The sequence below is a fragment of the Chelonia mydas genome, chromosome 1, assembly GCF_015237465.2.
Source record: "Chelonia mydas isolate rCheMyd1 chromosome 1, rCheMyd1.pri.v2, whole genome shotgun sequence".
Taxonomy (NCBI): domain Eukaryota; kingdom Metazoa; phylum Chordata; order Testudines; family Cheloniidae; genus Chelonia; species Chelonia mydas.
The window spans coordinates 193427653-193439773 of record NC_057849.1 but is presented as its reverse complement, the minus strand read 5'-3'; the positions used below and the strand labels follow the sequence as shown (position 1 = coordinate 193439773).

The 12121-nt window shown below is 41.5% G+C and overlaps 1 protein-coding gene across 24 annotated transcripts in view; it reads right to left on the bottom strand.

Moving 5' to 3' along the window:
* LOC102940233 (ABI family member 3 binding protein) overlaps positions 1–12121 on the bottom strand; it is a 377733-nt gene that overhangs the window by 165327 nt on the left and 200285 nt on the right. For all 24 annotated transcript variants that reach the window (XM_043538550.1, XM_043538551.1, XM_043538552.1 and 21 more), the window contains 2 exons: positions 10678–10859; positions 206–270 (listed from right to left, as the gene is read on the bottom strand). In XM_043538550.1, coding sequence (XP_043394485.1) covers positions 206–270; positions 10678–10859 — 247 coding nt within the window. The remainder of the gene's footprint in view (positions 1–205; positions 271–10677; positions 10860–12121) is intronic.

Here is a 12121-nt window from a genome sequence, read left to right as displayed (position 1 = left end):
TCAATGCACACATAAAAACATGTATTTAAATACAGTATTTGAATTTTAGATATCAAATTTTGATTAAGAGGCTTTAATGATTTTCCAATATTACAATCCTGCTGCCACATTCTCCTCATCCCATATACAGCACCTAAGGGAGAAGAAAAATCTGACATTACAAAACACAAGGCTACATTGAGAATACTATATTCTTTTTGCATACCTGTGTTTGGATATTAGGTTTGACCTTGTAGGTATTCTGGAGCTGACCATTTTCTTTGTTTTTATCTGATTTAACAGGAAAGAAATAAACACACAGAACTATTATTCACATTCTTCAAGACAAAGCAAAATAATAATCTAAGTTTTTTCCAGAATATATATATACCTATGAAGGTAGCGAGAATTGTGCCTTCTGTCAACCTGCCATCGCTTATTTCACTCTTTCCGCAACGGTTTTAAAATTCATCTTGAACTCCTCTTCTTCCCATATTATTAATGAGGAAAACAAGGTATTCTTGTAATTATACCTGACTGGGTGTATGTACAGGAAGAGTGGAAGGACGGAAAAAGTCTGGGTGAGCTGTTGGAATTTGCTATCATTAAGTATTTTAAATATGATTTATTGTTTGCTGGCTGACACTGTTCTGCTACCGTATATACAGAGAAGAAACAATCCCTTTTCCTTAGGATCTCAGGGCCAGATTTTTAATGGTATTTAGGCACCTACTGGGATTTTCAAAAGCATCTAGATGATTAAATCCCATTGAAATCAGTGCGTGTTAGGCACGTAGATACTTTTAATAATCTCAGTAGGCACGTATATTCCTTTAAAAATTTGGCCGTTAGGATCCAGGTCCCCATTCCTCCAAACAGTAACTACTGCCCAAACCTTCAGTCCCATGTATAGTCTCTTTGATGCTAATGAGCCTACACTGAGAATAAAGTTACATGGGATAATGTGTGTGATCAGTATTGGACCCCAAAGAAACAAACAATAGAAAACAACTTCAAACATGCAAAGCAATATAAATTAGGCCTATCCTCAGAGAGATGCTGAGTTGAACAGTGTAACACTGTTGCAAAAAAACCATCATTCTGGGATGTATTAGCAGGAGTGTTGTTGTAAGCAAGACACGAGAATTCATTCTTCTGCTCTACTCTGAGCTGATTAGGTCTCAGCTGGCATATTGTGTCCAGTTCTGGGTGCTACATTTCAGAAAAGATGCGGACAATTTGGAGAAAGTCCAAAAGAGAACAACAAAAATGATTAAAGGTCTAGAAGACATGACCTATGAGGGAAGATTGAAAAAACTAGGTTTGTTTAGTCTGGCAAAGAGAAGACAGACGGGACATGATAACAGATTTAAAGTACATAAAGGGTTTTACAAGGAGAAGGGAGAAGAATTGTTCTCCTTAACCTCTGAGGATAAGACAAGAATCAATGGGCTTAAATTGCAGCAAGGGTGGTTTTGGTTGGACATTAGGAAAAGCTTCCTGTCAGGGTGGTCAAGCAGTGGAATAAATTGCCTAGGGAGGCTGTGGAATCTCAGTCACTGGAGATTTTTAAGAGCAGGTTAGACAAACACGAGTGTCAGGGATGGTCTAGATCAGTGGTTTTCAAACTTTTTGTATTGGTGACCCCTTTCACACAGTAAGACTCTGAGTGTGACCCCCCTTATAAATTAAAAATGGGGTGGGGGTAATTTAATGGGAGTTCAGGGTTGTCAGCCCCATGGAGCTCACAACTCATGACCCCATATACCCACCATGTGACCCACTGAGCGGGTCACAACCCCCAGTTTGAGAACCCCTGGTCTAGATAATACTTAGTCCTGCTATGAGTGCAGGGGACTGGACTAGATGACCTGCCAAGGTCCATTCTAGTCCTATGTTTCTTTAACTCAAGGTCAATCTAAGTGCTCAGCACCTCTCAGGGTAAGGCCCATTTTTGCCTCAGGCTTTGATTCTGCATTACTGAAGTCAATGGAAGTTTTGCCATTGACGGCAATGGACACAGGACGTGGCAGTAATAATTTGAATTCACATCTGTTTATGTATTCTCCAGTAAGGACAGAAAGAATTTATAGCAAAAGATCCAGTGTGCTACTTAGTTTGAGGTTTACTGCGATGTTTTTTCTGTGCATACGCAGGCCAGTAGAGGCCACAGGGCAGTTGGTGTGAAGAAGAGGTTACTCATCTTGTGCAGTCACGAGAGTTCTTCAAGGTGAGGGCTCCTATGGGTGTTCTACTTCAGCTGCACAGGCGCACCGTGCGCCTTCCATCAGAAATGTGCCAGTAGCATTGCCCCGCCGGCCCGCACACGCACGCTATGCAATCTCTTGCTCCATATTGTGGCTATATAGAGCTGTATGAGCAAGCTTCGCTCAGGGCCTTCTCTACCACAAGTCCTGCAAAGGAAACTCAGAAGCATAGGCGCTGACTTTTGGTTTTGCTGTGGGTGCCTCACACCGGTTCCACCCCCTCCGCTGAGGCCCTGCCCCCACTCCACCTCCAGAGCCCACCCAGCTCCACCCCCTCCCCAATACTCCCTCCCCTGAGCGCCTCCCACCTGCTGCTCATTCCTTTCTGTCCCCTCCTGCCTTAAGGGCAGTAAGGGGGGAGGTGGCAGAGAGGAGCGAGTGGTGGGGCAGCCCTGCTCAACAGTGAATGTAGGGGGCAGCCCTTCTCAACAGCTGATGGAGGTGCAGGGCCAGCTGCTAAATAGCTGATTGGCAGCCAGCCCCAGGGCTGCTAGAGCAGCAGCCCCGGCCAACCCCATGGGTGCTAAGCACCCCCTATTTTTTTTCTATGGGTCTTTGAACCTCTGAGCACCCATGGAGTTAGCACCTATGCTCAGAAGCAGAGAGGAAGGAGAGCTCTTCAAATTTGAGAGACTGGGACATCCTTGAGTAACGTCATAGAAGTAGACTGAAATCTTGCAGAACGGTCTAACAGCGTATAGCAAGGTTGAATGTTGACAGACTCATAACACTAGATAATACACTCAGAAATCCACCCCAAGAATCTTTCGGGAGAGACTGTGGATCCTTTGGATCTGTCTGTAAATTGAAACAAACAGTTGGGGAGACTTGCTGAATCGTTTGGTTGTGTCCAAATAGAAGATTAATGCCCTTCTGACACTGAAGGCATCGAAGACCACTTCCTGCCTAGTCTGATGTGGTTTCAGGGGGAAAAAATGGAAGATGACTGGTTTGATTAATATGAAATTCAGAAGACACTTAAGGCTGAAATTTAGGATGTGGTCATAACAAGACTTTTTCCTTGAAAAACATTGTAAAGGAGGTGATCTGCCATTAAAACACCCAGTTCTCCTATCCTTTGGGGCAAAGTGATGGCTATCAAGAAAGCTATTTTCATGGATAGGTGTAGCAACAAACATGTAGCTGAAGGCAATTAAGGATGAAGTTCAAGAACCATATATGGGTAGGTTCCCTAAACTGTGGGGAAAGATTCATTTGTCCTTTGAGGAACCTTGATATTTTGGGTGAGCAAAAATTGAAAAAACTTTCCATAGATGAGTAAAAGGCTGCTATTGCAGCCAAAGGAATCTTGAAGGAATTCATAACAAGACCTGATCTTTTAAATTCAATCAGGTATTCCAGGACAGTGGAAAAGGAGAGAGAACAGGAGAAACTTGTTGACAGGTACACCAATGGTGAAATCTCTTCCCCTTCTGAAGGTAAGTACGTTGTGTACATGCTTTCCTGCTATAGAACAATACCTGTTGAACAGGAAATCTCTATTCCTGAGAGCCATCTAAGAACCACCTGGAATCACAGAATTTCTAGTTTGAGATGACCAGCATCGGGACAACAGACAGCACGTGATAAGAAGAATCAGTGGTGGACGGGAAGTGAGTTGAATCTGGTAAGGATACTAAATCTGTTTCAACCAAGCGTGTGCAAATAAAATGACCTTGTCCTTGTCCTGCTTGATCTTGTTCAGTACCTTCAAGAACAATGGTGCTGGGCCCTTGACCCATGAAATAAGGAAGGCCTCTCCTAGTAATTGAGGCTAGAATTCCCCTCTTAAACAATATTTTTCACCTTTTTGTTGATAGCAGTGGCAAAGAGATCCATTTCTGGAACCCCCCCAGGTTAGAAATATGCTGTTGAAGACTTGTGAGGCCAACTCCCATTCGTAATTCTGGGAGAAGTGCCCACTGACGTCATCGTCTGTGGCTTTCTGTTTACCCAGGAGGTAAGAAGATGAGATGACTATTTGGTTGGCTCTGCTCCAATTCCAGAGTTTGAATGTTTCAGCACAAGCAAGGGAGAGTGCGCTCTGCCCTGACAATTAATGTAGAACATGCAGGCTGTATTGTCACGGTCATGACCGTGACAGATTTGGCTCTGATCAGTGGAAGGAAATGAGTGCAAGCACTCCTGACTGCTCTCAATTCTAGAAGGTTGATGTGAAGAAGATGCTCTTGGGAAGACATCTGCTCTAGATGGTGTGTGACCCTAGATGTGTTCCCCATCCAAAGAGGGATGCATCTGATGTTACAACAATGGTAGGAGGAGATTGAATGAAAGGGACTCCCTCACAGACTTTGGAGGGGTCCTTCCACCAATAATCCAGAACCTGACAGAGAACAGACAACTGCTTGTCTAGACTGTGTGTTCAGTATATAAACTGTCCTGAGCCATCCCTAGAAGCACACAAGATGTAACCTTGCACATTGGGTTACAAAGGTACAAGATGATGTACGTCCTAATAGTTGGAGACAATTTCTCGCCGAGATTTGAGGACTTACCTGAACTATTGAAACCTGGTTTTTTAGGTTCGCAAATCTGTCCATAGGCAAGTAAGCCCTGGCTATCACACCATTGAGAAAGGCTCCTATGAAATCTATCCATTGTCCTGAGGTCAAAGTAGACTTTTTAAGATGGAGACAACGGTCTAAACTGTCAAACAGAGATCTTGTTATTGACAATAAAACATCTTGGTAAGGTTGGTCCTGAGTAACCAAACATTGAGGTAAGGGAAGACAATAATCCCCAGTCAACGTAAGTGGGCAGCTATGACCACTATAACCTTTAAGAATACCCTTGGGCAGAGGAGAAGCTGAATGGGAGCACATGGTACTGTGATCATGGCTGACTGTAAAAAGAAGAAACCTGCTGTCAAAAGGTGAACTGAGACATGAAAATACATGCCCTAAAGGTTAAGAGTTAGATACTGATAATTTGTTTGCAAGGAAGGAATTATACACGCAACTGTTACCATCCTGAATTTCTGTGGTTTCACGTAGTTGTTTAGACACCTGAGATCTAATATTGGTTTCCATCCCCAATTCTTATTGAGGACTGCAAAGTATTTTGAATAGAAATCCTTTCCCCTGTGCTGGACTGGAACTTATTATATGGCCCCTCAGCATAGAAGAGAGGTGACTTCCTGTCTCAGCAACTGATTACAAGATGGATCCTCGAAAAAGGGGATAGGAAGGATGGAAGGGATGATATAGATGTTATGACCTCCAAAACCAAATTTGTCAGATGTTATTTTCTCCCATGCATGTTGGAAATGGGAAAGACAGTATCAAAAGTGGGGGGAGGAGAGCGGGATAGTGTAGCTGTAGATTCCTGTAGAGTAGATGATCAAACCATCAAAACTAGCGTTTGGAAGAAACGGATGGCTGGGATGAGGTAACTACTGCAGTCGATAGCCTCTTCTTCTAGTACCTACGACTCCTAGGAGGTTGGTTCAGAGGGTCCAAGGAAATTAGAGAAATGAAGATCTTTGAGGTGTCTGAGACCTACTAAATTTTCTTTTATTTGCACGTATATAAATCCCAAGAGATCTAAGTGTGGCCCTCAAAGTGCTTAAAGCCTGGGGATACTGGCATACCCAAGAAGAGTCAAGATCCAGAATAACCCCTTAGGCAGGAAAATAAAAATGGGTGGGGGGGGAACTAAAAACATTCCCCTAAATTAAATACTACAACTAAACTAAGCTAAGAAAAACTAAGAAAAAACCCCTACATTTAACTATGTATAAGTGAACCAGGCACACTTGACGCTCTTTCTCAGCCTGAAAGCAGCTGAGAAGGAACTGAGGGCGTTTTGCCCACACCGCTCTATGCATCCTATGGGGCACAAGAATGTGTAAAGTGCATGTGAGGGACAAACAGGTACTGCTACTGAAAATCTCTGATCAAAGGCTCATGGGCACCTGAAGTGGAGCACCCATAGGGACACTACTCAAAGTACACTTATGCTAATTACTAAACTGATTTGAAACTCGCACTTGAAATTTCTACACAAACTGACCAATCCACTGACTAGAGGTTCCCCACACAAACCAGCATACCAGGGCCTGATCCTGCAAGATGCTGTGGGCCTCCTAATTAGTGCTGAGCACTCAACTCCCACTGATATCAAGCTCTTCAAGTTTGCAGGCAGCATGGTCTAGCATATAGGGCAGTTGACCAGGAGTCAGAAGACCTGGTTTCTAGTCTCAGCTCCACTACTGACCTCCTGGATGGCCCTGAAAAAGTCACTTCCTATTTCTATGACTCTGCTTCCCCTACCACTTTTTCTCAGGTTTGTCTATTTAGAATGGAAGGCATTTGTGACAGGGACATTCTGTGTTTGTATAGAATCTTGAACAATGGGGACCCAATCTCAACTGGAGCCTCAAGGGGTTACTGTAATACATATACAAATAATGTACATTCTAGTACAAGGGGTCACTGAGATATCTATTCACAAAAGACCTGATAAAGAACCAAAATGTTTGTTCAGTGCCTCATAAAATGTGTTATCTCCAGGAATTAAAAAAAAATGTACATGCAATTTTGTTTCTCTTTACTGAGCTTGTATTTCCAGGTGACACATGCCCCATTTTCATTAATAACTCCATGACCAGTCTCATGGTCCAAATGTTTCTCCAGAGATTGTACTTCTGTTGGACACTATATGCATAGTATTTGTTTTTTGTCCCTCCACCCCCAAGCAACATGGAATTTCAAATTCCAGATATTTTCTGTAGGAAACTAGATCCACTATAACTCCTTCTGTTTTTGATAGTTTTTGCTTTGTTTAAGTGTACAGGAAATCTCTCTGTATATGAACGGAACGAGTGGTATTTTTATGTAGTTTACTTTCTTCCTTTTGTTCCCGTTTTCTTCCTTGGACTGCATTTTACTAGGTCTTTTCTAATATACTATGCTATTAATAATCTCCAAAGCAATGTATTTTTATTAGAACTTTCTTCTTCCAAAAACATCATCTCACATGTATGAAATGTTCACTCAACTTACATTTGGACCATTAACTATTTAAACTGCTTGATGGTAATCTGAGTCATGATTTCAAATGTATTGACAAAAATAACCTACACTCATCATTTTTAATAAACTATACCTGAAAAAAAAAATTGGTCAGTTGCCATTCCTTTCCCACCATCCTGATGAACTATGAATTGAAAACTGGATTTGGCTGGTTAACTTTTCTCTGTCCCCACAGGGTTATCTAGTCCCCAGAGTTTTGTTTTGATAGCTGTTAACTCAGCACATCACTGAAAAGGCTCCTAAATGACTCGGGTTTCTTGCTATTATGGGGTTCTAGACTGCAGAGAGCAATGGCAATGACAACTCCCCAACGTTTAGCTGCTACAGTGGAGTCCACAGAAAAGACGTTAGGATTTCTTTCCCTAAAACTCAAATCAAATACAACTTTTGATAAGAAAACATCCCTCACCTCGGCACAAAATCAGTCTCTGAAACCAAGTGCAAACAGCCGTCTCTCCCTGCATAAAGGAAATGGTCAGTGGATATAAAAGGAAGCTGCCCAAACATCGTTGGTGGGCAAATATCAACACTCCAGACATTATAATGTGCAGTCTTTAGAGATACTGGGGACGGATACTGATCATGCTGAACTTCTACTGGCTTGAAGGTGCTCAAGCATCTCTCAGTATTTGTCCCATAGTTCCCTTCTTTCATTAATAAAGATCCCGAAGTGTTTGGGGATCCTTAGAAATTCAGTAAAAGCAGGCATCTGGGAATTCCCCTGACGTAGGGGGTTCCCCTGGGTGATGCTGAGACAGAAGAAAGGCCCTCCAGTGCTTCCCCTGACAGCCCATGCTGTAGAGATGGGACTACTATAGGCTGCTGCAGTGACCTATAAGGATTGTGATAGCCTGCTGTAAACTAGAAGAGTTTCTGGGGCTGCTTTAAGTTATGCTGAGAGTCAGTGAGGTCCCCATCCAGAATCTTGGGGACTTTTAGGTGGTGGAAAGCCACCCCACAGTTCCCCCCCTCCTTGTCCTGAGCCATGCCAAGCTTCAACTTGGCCACAGTTTGAAATTGGAGCCCAATGTTTTTCTGAATCTCATCCAAAAATTGGACTGAAAATCTTACATGAATAAACTCTCTTATAAGTCTTTCTGTTCTTCCTGTTTCCAGTTGAAATAGAAATATTGAATACATATTTCCACGAGTGTTCACGACACTTTCTCTTTACACAAACAGTACTTCAATCAGATATTCACTTATATAAATGTTTGTGGAAAGTGAATTAAAAGGGGCTGTGAATGCGTGCAAATCAAAACAGTGATTTATTTAAACAAATGTTTGCAAAAAAAATTGTGTGTGTGCGCACAGTTGGACTTGCTTTCTTTTCCAGTATAAAATTAAAGCTATTGTGCAACAGATGTTCCTATAATCAGCTGTGCAATTACTCATCAACTGGGATTTATTCAAATAAAGAGAAAATCTATTTGAAAATTTACAAGACAATCAACTTCCCTCAGATTTGCTTTTTGTTGGGAACTTGCATAATCCAGTGAAATAAAATTTGGGATAAGTGTCCTAGGTTGGTGGCTCAAATCCTGCCCAGGTCAACAGAGTCTCGTTACTATTTGACAGTTGTTCACTATAAAACAGGCATAACACCAACTCCCTACTTTACAGTGGTATTGCAAAGATAAATTAGTTAATGTTTGTGAGGCTTAAACATTAAAGTGATGAGAGCCATTGAAAAGCCATGAAGAAATGACTGGGGATTATTAACTCTGTGTTCAGGGTTTGAATGGTGTGCAGTAAGTCATATTGCAACCCATCAAATGAAGGAGAGCAAAAGAAATATTGAATTGCTGTCCCCATTTACTAAGTGCTATCCATCCTGTGCACTGAATTTGGCAGGGATCCTACAGAGAAAGCAGTAGGCCAGATTCCACAGAGTGCTCCACGCTCCTTTTACACTAGTTCAGAGTCATAAGAGATTCAAAAGGGGCAGATTTAACCCTGGGGGAATACTCCCAGATCAGTGTGGTACAGAACTGCTTCAGTGGAGAGCTGTTTGGGAATTTTTTGACTTAGTGTTTTTTCATCAGAAAATTTGCTGTCTCTATGAAAATCTGACTAAAGACACATTTGAGAGCTACAGAGAAAGCACATGAGTGCATATACATAAGTGCACTTTGCAAAGTCTCTTGATTTGGCCAAATCAGAGTAAGTTTTCACCAGAGCACTGAAAGGATGTTTCAGTGAAGGGAGAACTATTTGTGAGCCAGAATTCAACTTTATTATTACTACTACTATGTATACTGTGATAGTGCCTAACAGACCAGGACCCCATGGTACTAGGTACTGTACAAACACAGAACAAAAACACAGTCCCTGCCCAACTTACTACCAATTTGAAATAAATAGTGAAATTCCCATTAATAGCACATGGAGCAAGGCTGGCTCCAGCCAACAGCGCAGCCGTACGTGGGCAATACTTCAAATTGCCCCAGTCCCATCACTGTTCCAATTATGCCGACTGGCAACATGTTCTTCTGTTGTTTGTAACTTGAATGGAAAATGTTTCAATTAGGCAGATAACAGCTTTTTAAGCAGTATTTCAAGTTTTACAGATTCCTATAAAATGTGCTATAGACAGAGCTGAAATTTATTCACATGACCGACTACCCAACATGCCAAAGAACTGGTCTATAATAGATTACTTTAAAAGAATAAAAGAAAGTTTGCTGACAAATTAGATTCATAGATACTAAGGTCAGAAGGGACCATTATGATCATCTAGTCCGACCTCCTGCACAACGCAGGCCACAGAATCTTACCCACCCACTCCTGCGAAAAACCTCACCTATGTCTTGAAGTCCTCAAATCATGGTTTAAAGCCTTCAAGGAGCACAGAATCCTCCAGAAGTGACCCGTGCCCCATGCTACAGAGGAAGGCGAAAAACCTCCAGGGCCTCTTCCAATTTGCCCTGGAGGAAAATTCCTTCCTTACCCCAAATATGGCGATCAGCTAAACACGGAGCATATGGGCAAGATTCACCAGCCAGATACTACAGAAAATTCTTTCCTGGGTAACTCAGATCCCACCCCATCTAACATCTCATCACAGGCCATTAGGACTATTTACCATGAATATTTAAAGATCAATTAATTGCCAAAATCATGTTATCCCATCATACCATCTCCTCCATAAACTTATCGAGTTTAATCTTAATGCCAGATAGATCTTTTGCCCCCACTGCTTCCCTTGGAAGGCTATTCCAAAACTTCACTCCTCTGATGGTTAGAAACCTTTGTCTAATTTCAAGTCTAAACTTCCCAGTGACCAGTTTATATCCATTTGTTCTTGTGTCCACATTGGTCCTAAGCTTAAATAATTCCTCTCCTCTAAGTTCAAGGAAATACTGCTAAGTACTTACTAGATAGGATGGTTTTGTGATTGAAAATCTTGCTCCAAATCCCATCTTCTGTGTTGTCTTTCACTCCAAATTCATAAGGCGTGTTGGGCTTCAGATTCTCCACCACTGTCTCCGTAATTGGACAAAGCTGAAAACCCCATTTCTTGTTTTTATCCTTTTCCCTGTAGCGAACTGTATAAAATCTGTTCAACAGAAATGAAAGAACTATTCTTCACAAAGAGGAAACCAATTCAAATGAATATTTTCTTAAAAGAACGTTTTCCACTCTTTCATATATCTATATAATTTGGGATGAGAGAAGGTTTTCCTTGTGGGTTTCTAGAGAAAGTGGTATGAAATTTCTTGAACATCCTGAAAGATTTTCTATACAAAAGGCCAGTTCTTTTGTTTTTCCAGCCCCTTTGAGTCACCAGAGCAGCACAAAGATGCTGGGAAAGCCACTGTATCTCCCAAGCTGGGGTAAAGCCAGCTTAGCCAGTTTCTATGTAAGCATGTTCCCCACCCTGCAACTCTCAGCAGAGGGGATGCATTGGGAGTAGGAGTGAGTGTAGCGAGAGTGTTAATGTGTGTAACTAGTCTCCTCTTTCGGACAAGCCCCTTTGTTGGCCATAGCCAGCAGGCTTACTTTATACAGCCCCTGTGGTGCTCTCTAACATATGCCAGAACCAGGGCCAGTGCGCTACTGGCCCCGGGAATCAGGGAGGCACAAGCAACTCCTAGCAATCTCTCTCCCCGACAAGAAAATCCTGAATACAGCAGAGAATCTGGCCCTACATATTTTTAAGAAAGTATAGTAAATAAATAGTATTTTAGGCTTATATATGTTTCATCCAAGGATCTCAGAGAGCTTTAATGTAAAGTTCAATATTATTGCACACACTTTACAAATGGGGAAACTGAGGCATTACCTTCTGCAGTCTAAAAGGTAGTATGTAGGGAGGAAGATAGGAGGAACTTTGAAATTAAAAACATATTCCAGTAGGATTTGCCAGATTCCTTTCCTACCCAATCCACCATCCTGAAAAATGATGACTGTGATGTTAATGAGTATGAATCACTGTAATATAAACTTTGGAACTAAACTCACATGGCTTGCCATAGCTTCTCATATTTAATATACATACTACTTTACTGCCAAGATTTGTGGGGGAATGCAAAGATATTTGGCAGCATTTTAACTGAAGTACTGCTGAAACTTGTTAGACATACCATAAATAAATAAGTTTAATTTCCTCAACAGTCTAACATTTTCATCAACAGGAAAGGCATACATTCTGTCCAGTGGTATTTTTCCTCATTTGAAAAATGACATCAGAAGGAACTTAAGGACATATTAAAAATATTTTCCTACATGACAACGAATCACTCAGAAATCACTAAAAGTAAAAAAAAAAAAAAAAAAAAAAAAAAAAAGAGATCTGATTTTTGATTTGATTAAGGAGGT